Here is a 24,611-nt window from a genome sequence, read left to right as displayed (position 1 = left end):
TTTTAAATATTTGTACGTTGGAAAGGAAGAAAAAACAAAGAAGCGGTACAAGAATATAAATCAGTTATTTAAATTTAAAGCTCTTTGTAATCGCATCTTCTGCACTTTCCGTTCTCCATCTCTTTCTCTCCAACGCGCGGTTACACCTCTCGCGTTTCAAGTGACTAGGCAAGTGTAATTCGACGCGACTGCAAAGAACAGGATGACATACGGGAATTTGCAATTTGTTCGCACTCGATTTTCCAAGATGGCGCATTCCCCGTCGGTTTGTTGTTGCCGGTGATGCGCGCGTAGATCGCAGGCCCGCGGCCCGCGACGAGTCCGGTCCGAAATACGATCAGGTAGCAGTGGTGAGTACGATCGAGCAGTTTAATGGTATCCGGTGCGTTTGCATTCAACACGGTGCAATTTCCTTTCCCCGGTCGAGCTCGGGGTTACCCTTACGTTCGCGCGATTATAACCGCATGGCTCGGCCCGCTTGACACTCGCGGCGAACGAAAAGGTGAGGGGAAATAAGGATATCGGGTGTCGTGTCATCGCGAATGCGGCCGCACCGGACCACCCGTCGCTCCATTCCGTACGTACCGTAAACGTAAATTAACTCTCGGCTCGTCCTGTGCACAGTGACGCGCGTCTCGGGGGGATGGGCTTGCAAGACGCCGTGTACACGGCGGTCACTATGCCGTTTAATGTAATTCACAAAACGAGTGCGGGAGCCGCCTCGTACGCTTGGAACGCGGCCACGTCGGTAAGCTTATCGCCCATTATCTATGTCCCCTTGTATTCTCTCGTAAAACGACTCGAACTCCGTGCCTGGCTTGCAGTGCTTGCACCTCATGTCAGCTGCTAAACCTACTTCTAGCATTAAGGTCTAGTTCCTTTGAGGTTAGAAAGAGACAGAGAGTGAGAGTTAACTACTAGTTAAGCTAACTGGCCACTGTGGAACTGGGCCTAAGTGACTTATCTTCCATATGTTTTCTAGTCATACGTATACAACACACACACACACACACCACACCACACCACACCACATACACAGTACATATGCACGTATCTATATTCACGTTTACGTTCTAAATTTAAAGTAAAAAAATCTTCGACCAGACCTTGATTAATTAATGAGAGTAATTAACTTGTTAAGATATCAATAATGCCTGCACTATTTTGCTAACACGGATGTAAATATTAATCTTTTGTTGTTCAACATACGGAAAAGAGATTAGATTAGATACACTGAAGAATTTCATGCAATGTTTTCTTTCCTTTTTTGTTTTGCACACATAGTTCTTGCAATAGCCCTTGCCGTTATTTTTTTACAAGTGACAAGGATTACGGTAAGAAATTGACATGCTATTTTGCTGCAGGTTACTCGTAGATATAACAACGTAAAGTAATATCGAGATAATTGCTGACAACTCGGCGATTTAATTCGCTATAGCAGTTACTTATCCTTTCAACGCTCGCATTGACGAATAATGAATTTTTTTACATCTTTATGTTCAGGATGTGCAATGTCACGTCGCGCGTTGCTTTTTTTTTAAATGAGTATCTACGTAAGCAGTCTTAAACGTTTTATTTGTCTAAATGGCTATTAAATGTGACTAATAATAATCCTCTGCGTCAAGAAACTGGATGATGATTGAAGGAATGACGATAAAAATTAATAAGCAACCTGCGTTATCAGCAGTAATTGTTCGTTAAACTCATACTAAACTGTTAGTAGCTTTGAACATGGTAATACTTAAGGAGAGCTCCCTCCTCACCGATTTCGCTGAATTTAGGCTTAATCGACGCGTTTTTGCACAAAACGAACGAATCTGGCAGAAAAAAGTCCCGCTCTGCCCCGCGAAGCGAGATATTAACTGTTAAAGTTGACGACTATCAGGTTATGAAACCTGTTATACCGACGCGCGACGCTATGTAGCGACTGGTTTTGCACTTGTTTGAAACATACATTGTTTTTTTACATATTTTTTGCTGGATTTTTTTTCATAATATGTTTTTCGGCATCGAAATATGCGATTACTTGTATCAATTATTAATTTATCACCACATTTTGAACACTGTATTTCTTTATTTATTAAATAAGGCTCGATATATCCATTAATAATCATATTACTGTGTTTCGTTAACCTCAACGCTTAATTTCTGTTTCGTTAACTTAATTCAACGCTTAATATCTGTAACAGAAATAATTTGTGTTCCAAAATATTCTCTGTTGCTTTGATACAAGTAATCTCATATTTCGATGCCGAAAAACACATTATGAAAAAAAATCCAGCAAAAAATATGTAAAAAAACAATGTATGTTTCAAACAAGTGCAAAACCAGTCGCTACATAGCGTCGCGCGTCGGTATAACAGGTTTCATAACCTGATAGTCGTCAACTTTAACAGTTAATATCTCGCTTCGCGGGGCAGAGCGGGACTTTTATTCGTTCGTTTTGTGCAAAAACGCGTCGATTAAGCCTAAATTCAGCGAAATCGGTGAGGAGGGAGCTCTCCTTAAGTATTACCTTGAACATAGAGAGAGAGAGAGAGAGAGAGAGAGAGAGAGAGAGAGAGAGAGAGAGAGAGGGGGAGGGAGGGAGGGAGGGAGGGAGGAGGGAGGGAGGGAGGGAGGGAGGGAGAGAGAGAGAGAGAGAGAGAGAGAGAGGAGAGGAGGAGAGAGAGAGAGAGGAGAGAGAGAGAGGAGAGAGAGGGAGAGAGAGAGAGAGAGAGAGAGAGAGAGAGAGAGAGAGAGAGAGAGAGAGAGAGAGAGAGAGAGAGAGAGAGAGAGAGAGAGAGAGAGAGAGAGAGAGAGAGAGAGAGAGAGAGAGAGAGAGAGAGAGAATGTAATGCCGTCTGCACAAAACACAATTTTTATTTTCACGAGAATTAATAATGTGAAACAATCCCTGTCAGGCGACAAGCTATTTGGGAGTAAAACCGAGAGTTGAAGTGAAAATGACAGCGCCGGTACCCTTGTGGAAATTAGCCGCTGCCAGCGGTCCGTACGTGAGGCTTGCGGCTCTCAGCGGGGCAGCGGCCGTAATCCTTGGCGCCATCGGATCTCACCGTAAGTGAATTACTCGATATAATCGCATCTGTATCGTCTCAATTCTGTACGAATGCGAGACTCGCGATTGATCCGATGCTCCACTCCACAGGGCATTACTCCAAAGACGAGATAGGGCAGGAACAACGTCGTATCTTCGAAACGGCGAATCGATACCATTTTATTCACACCTTGGCCCTGCTTGGATTACCGTTGTGCAAATTCCCAGCCGTGGTAAGTTGAAACGTCACCGATAATTCACAATGGTTGTATCGTGTATGGAGGATTGCGTGATAATTTCACGTGCGTCTGTGTTGCAGGCCGCTACGTTCATGCTGACTGGGATCGCGTTGTTTTGCGGTAGTTGTTACTACACTGCATTTACCAATAATAGACGGTTCAGTACGACGACGCCGATCGGAGGATTTTGTTTTATACTGGCGTGGTGCAGTATGTTCTTGTAAATATTTACTGTAAAAAAATAGGCGTTTTCGGATACAGGAGCAAGAGATAAACCCAACAACACAATGCGCAAAATAAGAGGGAAGCAATATTTGATAGCATTAAGGATGGAATGATTAATATTTATAAAAGAAAAGGATGAAAAAGAAAGATGTTTAAAATATCCAAATAAAATACTTTTAAACGTGAATATCAATGGGTGTAGTACTCGATGATTATAGATTGATTTTATTTCCAGAAGGTAATAGAGGTAAAAGTAAATAAAAAATATAATTTCACGATTATTCGAATGGACTTCAAATGTTTCTTAGAAAATAACAGTGTCTCTTATGCGATTCCCGATGCTTACGTTTCGCCCGTTGTGTTTTGAGAGGTACATTCCTTTGGCGAACAGATTTATGATACCTAAGTATATGTTTATTGAAGGCTTCCGAAGAAGAGAAAGAAAAAAAAAAAAACATCTTTCGATGTGAATAAAGTAAAATTCGTTTATACTACTGAATCGATATAAATATATCTTTTGTTTGTAATATTAATGACATGGGTTTGAATCGCGTGTCCTGAAATCGTTACACATTTTACGATGACGCACAAATCCTTTCTGCCCTGCGTTCCCCGATTCCTCCTACACATTATATCACTCGTAATTCGTCGTCACACAAAGTGAAAAAACGGAATAAAAAATTAATTATTTCACACGCCTAGGAAATGTAATCATGGTAATGTAAAGTACATCGACGTGTCAGCGTAGTGTATCTTAACAAAAAAAAAAGAAGAAAATGCTTTAACAAAGTAAATTACAACTTCCGCTAATAAAGGGTGCGCGACTCTCGAATCCTAGGTTGTTTTGAAGGATACAACAAAATCGAGTAAACCGCTTGTGTGCGCGATATACATTTTACGCAAAACTTGACAACGTAGAATTCAAATCAAACAGGTTCTGGCATGTAGATTAATTCGTCCTCACACACTCTTTCTCTCTCGCACAATTTTCGCATATAGGTACTCACCGCATTTTCTGCGGTGACATAAGAAAGTAACGTAATATATCTTGTATTTCCATTTGATACACCAGCTTCACTTACTTTATATCCATTCTATTTTTGTATCATACAAGTTCTCTTACAATTCTTTTTCTTTTTTTTTCCCTCTAATATAACGATTTTGCTTGTAAGTAAATGAATATCGGAATTTCCCTTCGATTTACGCGCGCGTCGTGGCGATCCTGGCGATTCCGATTGCACTCTTACGCAGCTAAATGAAATAACGATCGGAGCTAATTCACTTAGAATAAAAATATCAAATAATATTAATGAACGTTACACATTGATTGAACTTGCACGTAGGTGTTGCGCAACGGGACTCGCGCATTGCGCTCTCGGTCGTTGGAACTCAAAAAAGCGGCGAACACGAAGAGATCGATTACAAAATAGAGAATAGCAGCGAGAGACACGATATTATGGGTGTGGGGGATGTGTTCGGAAATGGCGTTGTTTCCGACAACAAGACACGCGCTCGCGCGCCTTCGTCGCGGGCGTGCGCGTCTCCTTGCTGATTTTAGCTCGTAAATTTTCATTTTCTTCCGCGGTCGTAAGACGCGGGGGATTGGCGACGTATGGCGATGCTTTTTAACGCACCACTGATATAAAATTTACTTATGCCTAGTAAATGTCCTCCTCCTCTCACTTTCTCTCTCGCTCTCGGGCTGTTATATTCAGTTAGTATAGTGTTTTTTCATAGCAATATTTTTCTCGGTACTATCATATAAAGTATTTATATCGACTTGCGTATATTAAACTATATTTACAATCTTTTTCTTCTTTTTTTTTTTTTTTTTATTGTAACACACTGAAGATAAGTTTCTTTTCCCTAAAACGAGGTCGCTCGCAAGCCACTCGGTTTGTAGCGTTCGCGAGAGCGTAAACTCACGCGGTTCGGTTAATTATGCAACTTTGCACTTTTCTTCCTGATCAAAGTATATCACAATCCAAATTGCAAAGATTTAAACACCAAAAGAAAAAAGTGTTACTCCGACGAATTTTTTCAAGAAACGAAAAGTATCTTCAAAAGAATTCACGTAAGGGGTAAAAACCATTGTCATATGTTGGATTTGCTCACTGGCAACGTATGCAATTTCAGGTAGATCTTAAACGAAGTTTGGATAATTCGCGGCATGGATAATGTGAGAATAAAGGAGAAAACGAGGCGCCGATCTTCCACCCGTTTCTAGGAGAGATGGAACGAATGTTGACCCTCTTGCGCGGCTATCCGCAACTTTTCCCGCATTATTTCCAAAGTGGTATAATCAGGCAGTTTTAGGTAGTTAACGCAAGTCATTACCGATGGTAGAAAATCATCTGTCTTCATAGATGGATCGAAAGTTTTGCGCACTATTGTTAACGGAGGCGTTAAGCTTTTAAAACCTGCAAAATACAAGAGCGTACTTCGTCGTCGGCTTCCTTCATTTACGACAATATAAGTAAAAAATGAAGCCAAGTATTTACCTCCAACGGGCAAACGCGGTGAACCAGTGACGAACTGAACGAACTGTCGCTGTTCCTCGCTGTTGTACTTGGCCATGACCTCGAACAGAAAACGTATGGCCCGTGAGTCCGGCGTGTAACCATGATCGGTTCTACAACATTCGGCAAGAGTCTTTACGTCCCACTGTCCGCCAGTTTGTGCGTGGCCGCAGAATACTGCTTCCAACTCCTCCGGGAAGAATAGTCTCAGTTGAGATGGAGGAAATACCGACTCGAAACCTTCCCGGAAAGCCTCCATTTGCCTGAATACTCCTTCATACAAGAACCAGTGTACCACTAACTGAAATTTTACAGAAATTACGTGACCACCGTGATCCCTCAGACACCATCGGCGAAAGGAAGTGTCAAACGATGTATTTACCTTAATATATTGATCCAGATTGTGAATAGTAACGGATATCTCGCTGCCGCCCTTCCTCAATTCGATATTCTCGTAGCCCGGCAACTCAAACACCAGACCCAGGTCTGAAATCGGGCACGTATCTAAATCAAGAGCCTCTATTAATTGCGACTTTTCGTGCGGCCGTAGTGTCTGATCCTTCTCCATAACGTCTTTCTTCCTCACGACTTCTTGGAGTTTGCTGAGAGTGCGATATACGTCGGGACATATGTATGCCAAGTCCGCTAACGTGAGAGTATGCTCCTCTCCCAGTAACCAGCGGTAAAAAGTTAAACTAAATGGCAAGTCCAACTGAAAAACAAACGATTTAACGCGTCAAGGGCGCGATCGAGGAGAGACGTGAAAAGATTTTGCGCACGAGAAATCCAATTTTTACCATTCTGGAGTCGTATATCGCTTTTGCCATGAATTTTCCAAGGAACTTGAACTTGGTCTTCAATTTTGCTAGATGTGATACTTTAGTGTTCCATGGGATTGGCGTCGGGAAGAGCCCGTGCGAGGAATTAACGTATCCGTTTTCGGTAGGATTCGAACTGCCGTGCCACAAGTCTAAGTCAGCGCGTTGCAGTTCCTTAGAGACTAGAGCGTAGAATTCCAAAGTTGGACCGAGGCCAGTACCGACCTATAATACGAATACCACGTTAGAAACTTGCAATAACAGTCTGAGAGGCACATGCGTACAAAAACCGACTGACCTCGTTGACGTATTGCACTTCAAGTAAGGCCTTGTTAGAGGCTAAGTCTTGAATAACTTGCTCCGCTTGCTTAAGAATATCCGTTCGCGAGATAGTTCTCTTCCTTCGTTCTAAGCGTGGGGTAACGCGCTCCTGGCTGTCCGATCCCGAGAGTTCCGGCGCGGAGTCCAAGAGACGCTGCAGCGCTCTATCTCGATCGAACGACGTCGCGTACAACAAGAGCTGCCTCGTCTCGAACGGAAAAAGAAAAGGACTAAAAATTTAAAAAAAGTTCAATTATTACAAATTCTGAATTATGCGAAAATTAGGTAAACCAACGATCGATCTATCTGCTTTACTAACCAGACGGACGCTATCTGTTGTAACCAAGACGGCAAGTTTCCAGTCATGATCACCAGCGGATCCTGCAGTTGTCTGCTGGCTTTCGCGGCGATCTTGTTGTTGATGAAGTCCTGAGGCGACAGCAGGCTCATGCTTTTCAGATGAGGGAACAGTATGCCCCAATGGCGATTGAGAGCGTGTAAGAGCCGTAGCAGACACAATCCGTCGAGAGAGGCATCCGTGATGGTTACCGTGGGTGGTAACGTGGGAGATAGATATGGCGCGAGGGGACAGTGTTGAGGCGGAACCGTGCCTTCCAGCCACAGACTATCTTCTTTCCTCTTCGAACTAATCTTTGTACTTTTTCCCTTGCCCTTCCTGCTATTACCCTGTGAACTCGATCCTGATTTTGGAGAAGTTGCAGCGTCCTCTTCTGGTACAGGTCTGCGTTCAAAAAGAGAATAAATCAAAATGAGAATAAAGACATTTATCAAACATTTATCAGATTAGAACTTTGAAAGATAAGAGGAAAAAGGAAGAAAAGGAATTGCGCTTGTGTTTCAGGATATCTGAAAATACCTGTAGTATATCGTGTGGGTTTGCACCCATACCGCGTCGTGCCCAAGTGGCGGTTCACTATCAGCTTCTGCCTCAGAGTGATCCACTCCGGAGCATCCAAACTGCCTGACAGCTTGATAAACCGTCATGTTGAAAGGTAGGACCACGTCACCGATTAAAAACTGAAGCTTATGTTTCGGTGGTCCTTGGCTTATCACGACTGCCGCCTGAAAAGGAAAGAGTAAGGCAAAAATAATCGCTTGCGCCGATTTTATCGGTTTTCTCCTATCTAAAGATAGACACTCGGGTGGAAGAAGTACACACCAAAGTATCATCAATGTCATCCTCGCTATTGTCGTCATCACTGACCATCGAGTCAGCGTCGCGTATTCTGCCATATCCACGTACCATCAAATAACGTTCAATCGCCTGTACTAATGCAAGCGGATCTATTTTTACAGTACCGCCCTTCCACTGTTTCAGATTATTACAGTCCGGATGCCGTTGAAGATTACACTGCACAATTCAACGAAACATTTGCGTTTATATCAATTGTCTTCTCTCGTGAGAGTTAAGTAAATTTTGCTTATTTTAGATGTGCGCAATCAATTACTTTAAGTTGATGTGTGTTGAAGAACTTGAGAGCACTTGTGCCGCTACGACCGGCGCCAGAACCTGCGGGTAAATCGTGAACCTTCACTGGGAATTGTTCCAGCTGTGCAACGCAACTGTTCAATTTCGTCACTAAAGCACCAAATGCTCCGGGATTAAGCTCCATGATATCGTTATTCTGTTGCATCTGGATATAGTAGCATCACAAAGATTATGTACAGGTGCACATTTAAGACAAAAGCAAAAAAAAGATCAGTTCTACTTACGGTAGACTCCGCAAACAATTTCCAAAACATACGAAGACGGTCGTAGCGATTGCCCGGTGCATCCGTGGTAGTGAGGTAGTTCAACAGGGCCTTGATAAGGCCACTGTAATTCATCTCAAACGGCGATATATCGCTTTCGAGAACTATGTCCCGTAATTCCGTTAGTGCTGACAACATTTCGTCCAATTCCTACAAACGTAAGTATGAATTGTAAAGATCTGCAGATTAAATAGTGTAACATATATGTATATGACGAATTCCATCACTTGTGCTTCGCACGGATGCATATTGAAATACATATATAAAGCTATCTAATAATAAAAACGTAAGATAGATATCTTCATAAAATTCCCGATGTTTAACGGTTTTTATTTATACGATATATATGTTCACATGTAACGTGCTTACGTTTGATTGCAATCGCTGTATCGCAGCTGTCAGTCGAGCGAGAACCGTCAGGGCGGGATGCGAGCAAGGCGCGTCGTCCTGATATCTCGCTAGGAATTGGGCAGCTTGCTCGCGCACCCATGCCTTTGCCTTATCCCGATTCCCGCCAGTTAAGCTCGGATTACTCGGTGGTTTCGACAGATTCGTAGACGAACTCGAATCTCTCTTGTCGTTGCTAGTACTGGACGAGGACGATTTCCGGCCCCATTTGGCCGGGTTGAGATTCCCCAAGAATCGATTGTTCTTGGGGGTAAAACCGGTGAACAAAGACTCCGGCTGTTGCGTTTGTTGTGGCGTGGTAGCACCTCCCAATCTCGAGAAACGACCCTTCTTGTTCTGTCGTTTCTTCTTCAGCACATCACCGATTCTTCTAATAAATAGAGACACACAATCTATAAGTGCGATGCCATAAATGATTACTTAAAACATTGTAAGCATATCGATGGATATCTCATACTAACAGGTGAGCACTTTGCGATGCGCTCGTTTCCTCTACGCTGTTGTTTAACTCCGTTCTGTGTGGCTCCAGCGAAGCACTGATATTTGGTTTATACTGGCATGACGACGCGATTGTGCCGAACAATATGTTGCCGTTCGATGATGGAGAGACAACCGGAGATGTGGCACTACTAGAAGACAACATTGTGGTGGAAGAAAGTGGTGTATTAGACGGACCTGGCTGTGGGCTTGGTAATGATGTACCTAAATGCAACGTAAAATGTCGTATGATACAGTATATATCACATGTGCGGCAACGAAGTCATGTAAAACGTATTGGAACACACTGGAAAAACAACGAAAGACAACGGGGATGAGAATAGAATTAGCATGATTTACCAGAAGGGCACTTAGGTGGTGAAACACCGAGAGGTACTTCGGGATCTGCTAATTGACGAACTTGATGCAGTACGCCCTCGCGATGAAAATGAACCCCAAACACTTGTGGCAATCTCTTCATCAGGATACTCGCCATTTGAAGAGCTCCGATAACTATACGTAAATCTTGCGACGCTAACATACCGGCTATATGTGACGAAACCACTTGATTCTTTAGAACATCCTACATGCGGGAAAAAATTCATGTATAAAGTATATGACGCGAACAATACTGTCGTTTAATATCTTATCTCACCTTAAGTAAATCAGTTGAAGCATAATATACCATACGAAGAAGAGCTCGGAGGCATTTGCACTTTACGGCGGGCCCAGCTGAGCTGCTATACACTTCATACAGTACAGAAAATAAAGTTCGAATAAAAGACACTAGCCATTCGTTCGTTTCGATTACCGGAGGCACAACATCCATACTGTAATCAATAACGTAAAAACTGCATTAACGACAAAGTAGTTTTTTTACAGCCTTCGAAGATCCCAAATGTAATTTGTACCTAGATGAGCAAGTTGGACTCTTCCCCTCAGTGGGATTGGCGTTCACTCTCCGAAATATACTCCTTGCCATTCCTATATCCTCGTTAATTTGTTTCATCACAGTCAGATCTATAGTGTAAGTTCGTCCTAAAGAGGTAAGGCATATCTCATCTTCGCCATTTTGAAACGCCATCTAAAACATGCGTTTAACGATTTAATTTCTCGTGGTCGTTCGTTGATCGAAGTTCCGATGTTACGGGATTACCTCAATAATTCTAGAATCTATAGTACTGAACGGATGGGAACATTGTCTTTCATCGCGCCATTCCCACTGGACAGTCTCCTGTTGATTGCTGGTCCTTTCGAGTAAGCTATTTACACTGAATATCCCATCTGTTGGTAACGGAGGCATAAGCTCCTCGATTAAACACGTAATTTCGAACCATTCCTGCGGTGTACGCGGCACCAATTCCACATCTTCCGTTTTGACATCCAGAGATCCGGTTAAGAGATAACTTAACGTGAAAGCTATATTTTGTTGTAGCAACAATTGCGCCAAGTCGGGACAGCGATTCGATATCACAGAGAGCATTCGTAATACAGTTATGAAATTGTTAGTGCTGTTAACCGGCGGCGTAATCATAAGCTGTAACACGAAGATGCGGATATATATAGACGGCACGAGAATAAAAATAATTCTAACAATAAATATTTAATCGATGGAATCGCACGTACCAGCTGTTGCAGATTCTGTAAGAGCTCGGCATTGATAATTTTATGCAGCATCACAGGATCATGTTGGAAACTGTCAACTAATCGACTGAATGCTTGACACACACATTCGACGCTCTTCTTATCTTGATTCGTCAACCTGCTCGTTAATAACGGCAGACTCTCCACTACTAAGTGGAAATCATCAGGATGAAGATTTTGACAGCAGTTTGCGGTAATTGTTAACGCTGCACGTTGTGCTGTGATGTTGAAAAAATCAACAAACTTTAAACAAGCTGATACTCCACCCTGAAAATAAAAAGATAACATTATGATTAAAATTCACATTAATTGCAAATAACAAAAGTCATATGGTTCTAAAATTGGTGTCATATAAAACAATAGGAAAAATGTTCTACTTAATTTGAACATTTAAAATATCTTTGTCATTAAGATATGACACAAACATAACATATCAAATGACAAAGATATTTTAAATGTTCAAGTTAAGTAGAACATTTTTCCTATTGTTTTATATGACATCAATTTTAGAACCATATAATGACTTTCATTACTTGCAAAGTTATTCCAAAATAAATCTTATATCTTATAGTAACTATTTTTCTAAATAATAATTGAATAATAATTTTAAAAATATTAGGATATTAAAGTGGAGTAAAATTATATCTCAAAATCTCGGATACTCGCAACTCGTGCGTTCGCGTAAGAGTCACGATGCGGTCTCGCTCTTGATAAAAAATCAGTATTTCACTTAGAGATACTAACATAAAACGAAATGTCTAAAAACAATATAGACCTTTCGATAATCTTACAACAAATTTTTATAGAAAAATTATGAGCTGGATCGATCAATGTGGGGAAGCCATATGAGTAAAATAAGACAAAAAATGCAATTGCACGTTGTATGCAAGTTAGATGGAATGTGGGTACATACCGCATGTAAAATTGTTTTGCTGTGCCTGCGTGACAACATGGCTAATGCTGTCAAACACTGTTCAGCTACGTCCATGCACTCGATCGATTCGAGCTTTTGCAGGAACACCGGCACTGCGTCCACCACAACGGTGGACGACCGTGGCAGCGCTTCCATCATATACGTAAGAGCTCGACACGCGTGGGTCATTATTGCAAAATTATGCTCAATCCCCAATAAATTAATTAAAGCTGCAACCACTTGCTTGACGGGGAAACCAGTCAGAGTATCTTCGTTTCCCATTACAAGAATCTCTCCCATGTTCATAACTGCCTGCAATTGCTCTCCTTCATCTTCAACAGCTTGTAAACCAGCTAATAGCTGTTGCGCCTTGGCAGCTGCAAATTGTTAATTTAAAGATCAGTACATCGAATAAGTAATATTTCGGCAAGTATAGATAGCGATGCGTTGTACAATTAAAGATTACTTGTAGGTTGTCACAAGTAACGCGAATTATGAACTGCTCCGATTAAATTACAATACACCGACAGAAAGTCTATTAATTATTTTCATACCAGAACTTGCGCCCATGCTTCTGTTAAGTAAGTGTTGCATCCGCGGTCCTAGTGCGCCGAACACGTGAGGCGGTAGACCTCTGGCCTCCAACAAAGCCTGCAATCGTCCAACTTCTCCATCGTCGCTCTCGCTGTCACCGGTCGTTCCTGACATTCCAGATGGTCCTCCACTAGCTTCGCGTGCAAGTAGAAAATCGACATTTTAAATGACGCGGTCTGACATCGCACGATAAAATTTGATCAAGCTTATTTATTATTTATTAAGCTTAGACATCAATGGCATTTAACCTGTGGCAGATGTCGCAGTTGATGCCGACTCCTCCTCACCTGTGGTCGAGACTAACTGACTGCTCGGAATGGAGGATGACACTGAAGTAGCGCTGATGGAGTCATTGCCTGACATTACACTACCCAATCCACCGGAACCGCTCTCCACCACCGGCTTCCTCACGCGCGATGAGGAGCGATGTCTGTAACGATGCCAGACATTATAGTTTTTTAACCGATTACATAAGATCTTGTAGTCAAGCTCTGAGTGCGAAAAATATATATATATATCTCCGATTAACTACCTGGAACTCGAGCAGGAACCCGTTGTAGTGTCTTTCTTATGATGTTTCCCCGAAGTCTTGTTGCTGGATGGCAGTTCCTTAGGTTGTTCGCCAGAAGCTTTCGCGCGAGAGCGTAGCAGGTGCTTGTGTGTAGAATGAGGGTGTGTAGGGTTGGCAGAAACGGCGACAGACACAGGTGGATTGGCAGTGGCCGTTGACGCGATGCCACTCGTGCCTGCCCCGTCATGTGCCAACACCCCCCCACCACTCTCCACAGAGTTACTTGCTGCGTTACCCACTCTGATGCTGGACTTGACACCCAGGACTTGACTGCTCGTGCTGCTGCTCGTTGCGTTACAGGCCGCACCGCCGTGAGATTTCGAATCTAAAATATCCAAATGTCACACAATCATTGAGATACATAGGGCTAGGACAGAGACCTGTCGTGTGTGGCTGTCTACCTGCGCGCAATGCACAAGATTCGCATTTCACACGGATGTCAAGGTTGCTGTATGAGAGTATGCAACGTTTCTTAACATTTACGCACGTGTAAAATATCTTCGGAACGGAAAAGAAAATGATACGATTCTCATTCCGTGTGCACAATTACAAAAGTCAAACATTTTCGCAAGTTTGATAATTATAGGTGATGTATGATTTCTATCGCGATGTCTCATGCAGTTTTATATACAATTTTGCCTGTCGATTGTGTAAAAATAGATACCTATTTGATCTAAAACCAATCTTATATCTTAATTTTTTTCTATATGTAAAATTGTTCAGCTAGTAAACATCTTCCTAGTTAGCATCATATAATTTTAGCAACATTTAATGTCGCATGCTTCTTCTAGGATAGAGATTAAAGATCGCGATACTGAGATGAGTGCCGCTATGTATTGTCTAAATACCGCAGCATCTACAACAGATAAAATATGAACGTTATTCACAAAGACTATGCACCTATTTTAAGCAAATTTCATTCTGGCAGTTCTCAACTTACAGGCAGCCTTACACCGAGCGATTGGATAAAAAGTCGAGGAATTTCTGTTTGTTACCTGAAGGGAAAAAGCGATTTTCATTCCTGCCATCAGATAATACAAAACACTAATATGTTGAGTGATGTCGCATTGACCCAAGTTTCTGGACGAGTGCGATTTCTTTTTGTTAAGAAAATCCTATGTGTCATCTCTATTCTCATAAATCTGGAGACTCGCATTGTGGCTGCTGAGGCAGGTACAAACAATTTGTACCGAAGCGAATTTTGAAGAAACATTAAATTACCATTCTTTCAATTTTGGAGGCAATTTCGCAACATCGGGTATTTTACGATAGCTTATATTTGAACCCAATCACTCAGTATAAATTGCAAGTTTGCAAGCTGAAAACTATCAGAACTATTAAACATATATAAAATAGGAACATTTTTCTCGAATAACTACATAAATTATAAAGATTTAATTATTAAGTGCCAAAAGATTTTGGTATTTCAAATTTTTATCTCGAAACGACCCCAAAAGTCTATTATTAACTGTTGTCATGCAACGCAACGTCTGGAATATTTTGTACACCAATTTAAGCATTTAAAGGATTTTGTGAAAAGAGATGTGTCCAATCTATCGAAAAATCTCTAAATACAATAAAGCGCACACTCTGCACACTATTAATATACATGATAATTCTTGTCAAATAAAACATAATAAAGTAAACAATCGTCATACGCGCTTCGTATTAACTCCAAACTTCATAACAACCAATTTCTTAGCCAGGTGTAAAAGAGAAGATTAATGATTATAAAAGATAATATCTGATAACAAGAATATTACTACTCAATAAAAGTCATTTTTCATACAAGGCAAAAGTTTCTCTTGAAAGAATGCAGAGAGAATGCATAAACTATAAATTTCTGATTAAAGCAATATCAACTTACAAAGTCTATTATTAGAAAAAATATAAAATATGCAAGTTCAAAAAATACTGATACCGAAAAAAAAAATATTTCCGAACATACTTTAACGATTATACTTGTATGCATAACTATTAATTATATTTAATCATTTCTATCAAGTATTGAGAGAAAGTGAGAAAGAAAACGAGATCAGTTTAGCTTCACATAATGGCATACAGACTTGACAAAAAATTACTTATCCACAGGATTTTCGACACCAATTTTAACGCATTATTATCTTATAAGAGCAAGATGCTCGAGACAAGAAGTTTATAGAGAAAAAAATAAGTACAATAACTTCAATAAAAACACGCAAAATTTTGAGATATTTATTGCGGCTATTTATATTGCATTATTTTTCAATGACGTAAGATGTATCCGAATTTTTGTTTCACAAATTTTTTCTTAAATTTGAGAAAACTGATATAAATCGATTAAAATTGAACTATACAGAAATCAACCAAAAATTACATTACTTAACACTTTCACTGCCAAGCGGAATAAGAAAAAATTACGTCCTCAGGCCAAAGGCTGTTTTTTTGACTAGTGTTTTATTGTTTTTGGTATATTTTATGTTTTTTGCTGTATTTTATTACCGATTCAGTCAAATCTCATATTTAAAATGGTTTCAAGTTTATCTTCAGATGCTATACAACTTGTTTCATTGGTTATGGAATATCTAAAGATGAATTTTAGACACGATCTTATATACAAGATGTGAATACCAGACTTATAATACTTATGCTTTTCCATTTTCTTTTGCTTTTATTTACAGCTTTTATAACCTGGATTACTTGGTGTATCATTTACGATACTTCTGGCCTGCGTGGTTTGGTTCTGAGTGTACACGTGGCGGTGTATACGTGGCGGTGAGAGTGTTAAAAGACTAATATTCGCTTCTGTCGAATTATTTTGTACACTGTATAATAAAATTACGAATCGTTATTAAAATTAAATGATAATATTGCGTATATAATTTCAACTGTATAAAAGAATCACTCTTTAACTCTAAATTAAAAGCATAACAAGTAACAAACTAAAAACTTGAACCATAATAGTTTTGATACTAACTTTTATTATAATAATAAATTATAATAATTTTACTTAATTATTAAAAATTATTTTGTTTATATATAATTGTATGATGTATATGATATGTTTGATAACTTTACGAAAATGTTTGCAAACAGTTCATAAACTTTCAGCACGATATTTGTATAATATTATTCTGAATATTAAAAAACAACTTTTTTCTTTGTATTGTAATAAAAATAAAAACATTTCTGAAATTTTTAACATATCCAATCCAATTATATATAAATTATAAATTATTAATATAATCTTATTATGTAACAAAAAAGATTTAGATTTAACGTCGTAACGTTAAGTTAATGTTAATGATGCGTTTTTAAGTATCGTGTTTGTTTGTCGGATTTAATAGAACTTAAGTATCGTAAAAGTTGGAAAATATCTCCCCTAAACATAATCAATACCATGCATGAATGAACTTGACACAGAAGTTTACCTGATATTGGGAGCTTTCCAGCAAGCGACACAAGTCGACACAAACGTCGTTCTATCTTTCTTTTTTGGCAATGAGTAACAAAGACAAAACGACACTTGTGTCGACTTGTGTCGCTTGCTGGAAAGCTCCCATTAAGTATAGTAAATGATGATACTTGCATATGGATGTATAGAGAATAAGTTTGGAATGGAGTTCAATGACTCGGATGTTCATTTAAGCTACTCGCGAATTTGCAAGAGAAAATAAGGGGAAGAAAATGTGGTACGAAGAGTGTGTACTCCTTGAGCTTACCTTCTTGATGGTAGGTTTGTGTTGATATTGGAAAAAGTGCTTTGACAGCAGACACAAATCCTTCCAGACATTCGCTCATCCTCTGGCCTAATGATACAGTCTGATCTATGACTCTTATCTTGATAATGCTTGCGTTTTCTAAATTTTATTATATTCCTATCTCGTAACATTTTCACACTCTTTTCGCGGCTGAATCACTCCCTTTCATTTACACACGTATTACACACGAAACTTTGTCATTGTACTCACGACTGATCGTGATAGAAATTAGATCGAAATTCGTAACAAAACGCACAAGTTCTATATCATGTACTTCCGTACACTCACATTTCCAAAAACCATAAATTTTTTTTAATCTTCCAACAAATTAGCACAAACGTTACACACAAGTAGAGACACAACAAATGTGTACATGTGTAAATATATAGAAATATGTATGTCATAAAGAGCTTTTTGTTCTGGATTTATGTAAGTTAACATGTGCATTGCTTAGCTATACAACTTGTTCTTTCTTCTTCTCTTTGTATGCATTGTTTTAAAAAAATCAGACTTACACTAAAGAATCAAATTTGCTACTGTTGTTCTTTTTGCCATAAAATAATCAAAGCTACAGAAAATATATTAATTCTTTTAAACTAATAGCGTAACTGACACGGCTTATTAAACACAACTACACTAGTAACTAAAAATTTTGGAAAAGGGCTTTTTCTATCAGTCGATAAGTATTGTAACGTTCGTTACAAATTATTCATACAACTTATTAATTTTGCTTTCTTCCTGCACACCCAAATTTCTTAATGTAAGATAAAAAATATTTACTAGATATATTAATTTATTAGAATTTAAATCTGAATTATCTGTAATATAGGTATAATGTCATAAGTCGAACAGTTTTAAAAAGTATCCTTTAATGCCAATATCAAAAAACTTGAAAAAAAAAAGGACAAATATATAATCATAAAAAAATACATAATAAATCTTTGACAATAGAAATATTTGTTAAAGTTTTTGACTTGAAGACCTTGTTGTCAGTTTTAAGAGTCATTATAAATGTAATTAACATAATCAATCTTAAAACAAAATTGTATCTTCACGCAAATCACACATCACATCCTGCAATCGACAATAGCGACTAGAAAAGTGTGCACTAACCTCCTCTGCCTCTCGATGTGGATGGATGACTAGTGATCGACGTCGCACTTGATGAAGCTACCAAGTTGCTGTAGGTACTTGTCTTCCGACTACCGTATCCACTGGGCAGTGACAGATCGTAACTGCTGGTTCCCTGTGTCAATGCCTGAGGATTTTGTGGCGTACGGGAACGAGTCCGCGATGCCACGCAATCGGTAGGTGTTGGATTTAACTCGGGCAAACTCGTCCTTGCTGCACTACGCACCCTTGCACCGCTACCACTGCTATAGCTGGCTTGATGAATCTTATGATGCGACCTCCAGTCGGTTTCTGTTGCGACAATATTTCAACATAGTTTTTCACTTAATAATGTTACATAGTTCAATCAAGCATCAGCATTCGCCGATGAATAAAGATAAAGCTCTTTCGTTTAGAGGAGAGTTCAAGCGGCATCAAAGTGTGATAAAAGGCTGAAGGTAGGAAAGTTTATTTATGCCCCGTCGTGTAATAACGAGCAAACATTAGCTAAGATTGCACGATGACGCAACGTTGCAATAGAATGACACTCGAAGGAAAAATAAAAAAATTGTGATAAAGCGCCACTTTCGATCACACATCGGCATCGTTGTTTGCGTTCGCGAACGCGCGTAATTACCTGGATAAGATTCTAAGCCAGCTCCATGACTTCTTCGTTCACCCCGGATTCTGCCCTCTCCCTTAGAAGAATCGTTCGAGTGCGTGTGCGCTGTATTACTGTCAACCTGGGACGTCTGTGGATCACCAGCGGTCTGTCTACGCCTCTTCTCTTCCACGCTATCTGGGATCGCACCAGTACTCTGTCGTTTTCTGTAGCCACTCGAGCCACTACTAGAGCTCTTCCCCCTAAGCTTAGAGGTGTCTGCTGAAGCACTGGCCTTCTCTACAGACCCCCCTGATGACAACTGATCTTGTTGATCTGCCATAGATTAATCGACTCATGCCACTATTCTGTCTGTAAAAGAGAAACCACACAGGCGTACTTTTAATTACGCATTACATACCCACACAAATGACTTTCTCATCTGTATTTACACGCAATTGTGATCTTAGCGTTTTAGGAGATACAGGATAACGATATGGTTTTACACGTAGCTGTATTGACAAGAACATAAAAAATATGAAGTATGTATGTGCTTTAGAACCTTGGGCAAAAATTTCGAACAAATTGAACGCTATTCACTCGCTCGTACGACAGATTAATACATAAATGAAAGCTTAACGGATAAAATAACGTCTACAAATGAAACAGGGCACCGACGATTAAATATCAATTATGTGTTCCTTAAGAAAAACAAAGGACAGCCGTATCCTTCGAGATGACCAAGTGCCTACTCGCGAGTTACTACGTAACACCTCTCATTTGCGTGTAAGTACGATGCGTAACAACGGAAAGCGACACACAACGGTGAAGGCGAGCCGAGCGCTGCTGCTGGAGAAAAAAAAATCGGATACACGGGAATCGGTGCGTCGCGGACGGTGAGGCGCGAGTCAAGTCTCCTTGTTCGCGGTGGCCTGCCCCTTTGTCGATGGAAAACATTAACGGACGCTGTTGCGCTCGCGGCGGCGAGCGTTTACTTTCGATTATCGTTCGCGGCCCCGAAATCGAGCCGAGTCGCGCGCAACACACACGGGGCAAACAGACGGGCGGGCGGACGGACGAACGGACGAACGGACGAACGGACGAACGGCCGTTTATCGCGCGACGACCGTCGAGATCGGGCGTCGCTGGATATAAACGAGCGCACAAAGAGATTTAAATGCTCCGTGCCCCATTAAACTGCGACCTCCTCCGCGCGGGGTCCACCAGCGATCTCCGCAACGACCACGAGCTGAATAGTCAGCGGCCAGCAGCGGTATCGACAACGCTTTTCCAAGAAAAAGAGGGAAACAAGAGAGGAGAGAGAGAGAGAGATAAAAAGGACTGGTGGCTCGGCGCGAGCCATATGCGCTCGGATAACAAGAGCGTGACTAAATAAAAACGACCGCGGGGCACGATACGCAATTAATGCTTTCCCCCACGCGGCAGCGGGGAAGATAGTAACGAACCGAGAATCATAACAAACACTACGACTGCTATTCGCTCGCTCGCTCGTTCGATGGCTCGCTTGCTGGCTAGCTAACTTGACTGGCTAGTCTGGTTTGGTCTGGTCCGTCCGTCCGTCCGTCTGTCCGTTCGGTATCACTGGCTGACGCGAAGTTGTGCCGTTGACATCACGGCAGGGGGGCCCTTTCCCCCTTTCTCGCGGCGAGCCTGACAGATTACTCAGTCGCGACAAAGATGCGAGTCAGAGACAGCAGCAGCAACAGTAACGGCAGGCAGGCAGCTGGAGCGAGCTCGGTGCTGGGGCCTCAAAACTCGTATTTGTAGCGTAACAAAGACTCGTGGAGCGAGCCACCATTTGCTCGCGATCGAGCAATGGAGGACGGGTTTCCACTCTTTCCTTGTCCTACTCCGAGCCGCACGCGCTCACCTCTCTCTCTCTCTCTCTCTCTCTCTCGCTCGCTCCGCTGTGCGTGACCTCAGGTTGAAATCCTCCAAAAAAGAGAAGCCCTCCCCCCCTTCCACTCCTTTCCTCTCCTCTTCACCCTTGTCCGTAACTCTTAACTCTCTTCCGCCCCTCTCCCCCCTACCTCGTCTTCCACTTCCCCCCTTTCGTCACCCCGTTCGTGCCCACGTCCACCACCTCTTCCTCCCACCCGCACTTCGTCAACCCCACGCACTCCTCTCCTCGCGATGCTCTCTCGTCAAGGAACTCGATTCGAAAACAGCGTACCGCGGAGAGCCAAGAGTGTGGCCTTTTACCTGAATGCAGGAGAAACACGCCCAGGGCATCGCGACGACGGACGATGATGACGACGACGACGATGACGATGATGAAGTTTCGATATCCTCTAAGCTCGACTCTCTGTCTCGGCCTGGTGGAACGCAACGCGACGCGACGAGACGAGACGAGACGTTTCCTTCGTTTTATCGTTGCACACAGACGTCGCGCACATGCACGCACGCAGGGACACGACACTGAGCTGCTCGGAGCGTAGCCGAGCCTGCCGAGCGAGGATCGAGAGCGTTCGTGGCCGTCCGCCGTGGCCACGGCGCACAAGGGGAACCGTGGATAGAGTGTGGTACAATGCACGCACACCACGCGCACACATGCACGCACGCACACACCGCTGTCAATCGTGTCGCGCAACAAGGGGAAACGACACGCCGTGCGTTCGGGCCCCGAGACGCGCACTGTACGCTGTACGGTCTATACGCGAGTCGGCGGAATGTCGGCGGTCGAGCCTCGGGTTGGTTAGGACTGGGTGGCCGCGGTATACGCTCCGCCCCCGTCGCCCAATGTCACACGCCAGCGAGCCAGCACACACAGGCAAGGCGAGACGATGCGAGAGACAACGGCAAGCAATCACACGCACACACACACACGCGCGTACGCGTGCACGACCAGTCAGCGGAAGCCGTTCGCGTTGCGTTCGGAAACCTGTCACGAGCGTACGAACTTTGGGAAATGTGCCTTCTCCCCCCCCCCATCGCGCGCGCCAATCGCGGCCGTTCTCGCGTGCTCAGGGACCGCGCTTGGGTGGGGCGCCTCGCTGGGGCGCGTGTAAATTCTCGCATCTCTTTTCTTCTCCCTTTTTTTTCTCTTTCATTTTCTCTCTTGAACTGATGATACATGAAAAGTTATTACGTGCCGTATTAGGTGCACATTTTATGTCCCGTTAAGGTACACATAAAAAAGTTTATATGTGTACCTGATCGATTTGACAGAGAATGAACAAGTTACTGGATGACACGTCGGGGGGGTTTTTTTTACCGGGTGTCACCGAACCGGTCAACAATATGATAAAACAAGTAGAAAATGAGGTACATAATTTTTTTATTAAATAAAAATTAGAAAAGTAATTATGCAGTTACGTTTCGATAATTTTTTTTTAATTTATACCTTGTGTTATATACCTTATTAATAAAAAATAAAAAATATCTCACTGTATAAAGCAACACAAAATAATTTAAGTTGACTGAAAAATATATATATAAATAAGATCATTTTTCAATATTATATCTTGATAGTTGCTGAGACAAATGTGTATTTGAGTTTTTTTTTATTAAAAAACTTGATATAGTATTAATTTTTAAAATCGTGCCTCTCTCGAGAACGAAGCATCGCATAATAAAAATTGTTTTTCAATTTACTCGTTCTATTTACTGTTTAATTTTTCCACTCCCTATTCGATTGCGCCATCAGGCCGGGGACACTCTAGTACAACTATCGAACGCGAATGACATTATATCGTGAGCGGAGAACTGATTTATTACGACGCGTATATATAGCGTGAGGGAAAAAATTCGCATGACTTCTCGCATCTGACGTCACGGGGCCAATATGGCCACACGTCGTGGGGCCAGAAAAATTTTAAAATAAATCGAATAAACGATTAAAAGTTGCTTCTTCCCCGTGGGACGAAGGAGAAGCACGACGCATCGGTCTGTCGTCTCGCGCGTGCGCGCGAGATTCTCCCTCGATCCGGGGACACTGCTTGCCGCTCCTGCGCCGCAACCGCATGGCGCGCGAACAGCCATCTTACCTGGCCGTTTTTTAAATCTTCATTTTTACTGCGGGCAGCGGAAACCTGTCCGCCGTTGAGCGCGGCTTGCGTAAATCCCGCTTTTTTCCGAGATAACTCAAGTTCCCCGCGTCACGCGCCGCTCGCGTAATCGATCGATCGAATTCTCCCTTAAAAAAAAAAAGCGAAGAAAAAAGATACAGATGCGTATTACACACGACGCTTATGTATACCTGTCGCGCGCGCGTGCCGTTTATGTAACCTGCGTTCATGTATTTATTCTGCGCATTATCGCCGGAAATTGATGACGTTCGCACGAAACGATTCTGTCATCGTTCACCTTTACGACGGAGCCGAGCGGAGGAACGAGAGGCGTATATCGTCCGCATCTCTCCGTTTATCCGATACGAGGCTCGAGATAACCGTCTCGTCGCGTATTCCTAAATCGCGGCTCGGGGAATCATCGATTTTTCCAAACAATCGCCTCACGCTCGTTCCGCCGAACGATAAATCTTATCAGTCGTTCTATCGACGAGCGCTACGCCGCAAGGCAAAACGCTTTTGTGTAAACACACGCAGCTTGCGCGTTTCAAGGTCCGATCGGATCGGATACGTGCGTTCGAACCGACCGAGCGATTGCGCCGCTGCGAGATGGGAGATGCGTCGGAAATTGCGACACGATTCGTCGTGTCGTTACCCCAGTTCCGTTTCGTCCCGTTGTCGCGTCACGTTAAAAAATGTGACGAAACGACGACGTTGGAAGCGGAGGCGAGAAGACACTTGACGCGTCGTGTCGTAACAGATTACGCCAGGTTTCCGGCCGCGGTTGGTCCCGATCGCGACGGCTACGATTGGCCGGGACCCGCATCCGGGACCGCGGCCAATTAGTCGTCGATAAACGGCCACCCGTGGCGATGTCAAAACAGCCTGCTTGCCTGCTTGCCTGCCTGCCTGCCTGCTTGCCTGCACGTCGATTCGATCAGCTGTACGTCATCCGTCAATCGGTCGATCGCGTAACCGACGACGACGATGATAAAAGCGGTGGCCATTCTCGCCAGCGTGGCGAACGTTCCTTACTCACCGCAAAAGGGGAGCTCCTCCCTGGAAGTCGGACTCCAGTTACGCAACGCGATGCGCGATGGGACACGTGAAAATACGGAGTAAGCTGTCAAGTCGATCCGTGCGGCGCGTCGTCTGCTACGAGATATCTCGACCGGAGTGCGAGCAGCGCTTTGAGATGTTCGACATCGCGGCGCGTGTTGGCCGTCTCGCCCGTCTCGCTGCCCGATTGGCGGACGCGTCCGCGCTCCCGGCCGCGCCGACCAATCAATCCGCGTCAGACCGGCCAGACACGACCGTCGCCACAGGCTGCGTTCCGATATTCACTGCAATACACTGCAAGTACTGGGTCATGTTCCAAAACTCACTCTGGGTAACTAAAATCTATAGTTTACGTAACGTACATACACTATGGCCTAGTTTACACCAATCACTTGATACGCGTATTAAATAGTAAATAACTAGTAAATTAGTTTGATTATTGGCTGATCAGCTCAAATATACTATTTGATACGCGTATCAAAAGATCGGTGTAAACTAGGCCTATAGATTTTCAGTACTGACAGTGAATATTGG

General features: G+C 42.4%; 2 protein-coding genes across 2 annotated transcripts; one reads left to right on the top strand and one right to left on the bottom strand.

The window, feature by feature from the left end:
- Positions 1–192: 192 nt before the first annotated feature.
- Positions 193–4,034, top strand: LOC139777106 (transmembrane protein 256). The gene is made up of 5 exons (XM_071714312.1): positions 193–350; positions 625–748; positions 2,904–3,057; positions 3,149–3,270; positions 3,357–4,034. Exons 2-5 carry the CDS (start codon positions 644–646, stop codon positions 3,498–3,500), a joined length of 525 nt encoding a protein of 174 aa, XP_071570413.1. The 5' UTR covers positions 193–350; positions 625–643; the 3' UTR covers positions 3,501–4,034.
- On the bottom strand, positions 3,711–24,204 carry Ctrip (E3 ubiquitin-protein ligase ctrip). Its single transcript, XM_071714307.1, has 25 exons — positions 24,058–24,204; positions 19,027–19,362; positions 18,393–18,701; positions 17,241–17,327; positions 13,501–13,864; positions 13,217–13,398; positions 12,929–13,102; positions 12,375–12,751; positions 11,444–11,728; positions 10,974–11,354; positions 10,729–10,901; positions 10,473–10,647; positions 10,178–10,400; positions 9,802–10,042; positions 9,302–9,710; positions 8,894–9,082; positions 8,629–8,814; positions 8,340–8,531; positions 8,037–8,242; positions 7,479–7,901; positions 7,137–7,389; positions 6,818–7,063; positions 6,403–6,732; positions 6,003–6,321; positions 3,711–5,921 (listed from the first exon to the last, which is right to left on the bottom strand). The coding sequence occupies exons 2-25, from the start codon at positions 19,331–19,333 to the stop codon at positions 5,725–5,727; spliced, it is 6,228 nt and encodes a 2,075-aa protein (XP_071570408.1). The 5' UTR covers positions 19,334–19,362; positions 24,058–24,204; the 3' UTR covers positions 3,711–5,724.
- Positions 24,205–24,611: the final 407 nt, after the last annotated feature.

The sequence above is a fragment of the Temnothorax nylanderi genome, unplaced genomic scaffold, assembly GCF_030848795.1.
Source record: "Temnothorax nylanderi isolate EJ_2023f unplaced genomic scaffold, tnyl_v1.0 TNYL_tig0139_pilon, whole genome shotgun sequence".
Taxonomy (NCBI): domain Eukaryota; kingdom Metazoa; phylum Arthropoda; class Insecta; order Hymenoptera; family Formicidae; genus Temnothorax; species Temnothorax nylanderi.
This window is presented reverse-complemented; position numbering and strand designations above follow the sequence as displayed.

Coding starts and splice junctions, on each gene's coding strand:
- LOC139777106 (XM_071714312.1), top strand. CDS start 644: ATGGGCTTGCAAGACGCCGTGTACACGGCGGTCACTATGCCGTTTAAT. Junction 749..2,903: donor CTTGGAACGCGGCCACGTCG/GTAAGCTTATCG, acceptor AATCCCTGTCAG/GCGACAAGCTATTTGGGAGT. Junction 3,058..3,148: donor TGGCGCCATCGGATCTCACC/GTAAGTGAATTA, acceptor TCCACTCCACAG/GGCATTACTCCAAAGACGAG.
- Ctrip (XM_071714307.1), bottom strand. CDS start 19,333: ATGGCAGATCAACAAGATCAGTTGTCATCAGGGGGGTCTGTAGAGAAG. Junction 12,752..12,928: donor AAGCATGGGCGCAAGTTCTG/GTATGAAAATAA, acceptor AACAATTTGCAG/CTGCCAAGGCGCAACAGCTA. Junction 6,733..6,817: donor CGATATACGACTCCAGAATG/GTAAAAATTGGA, acceptor TTTGTTTTTCAG/TTGGACTTGCCATTTAGTTT.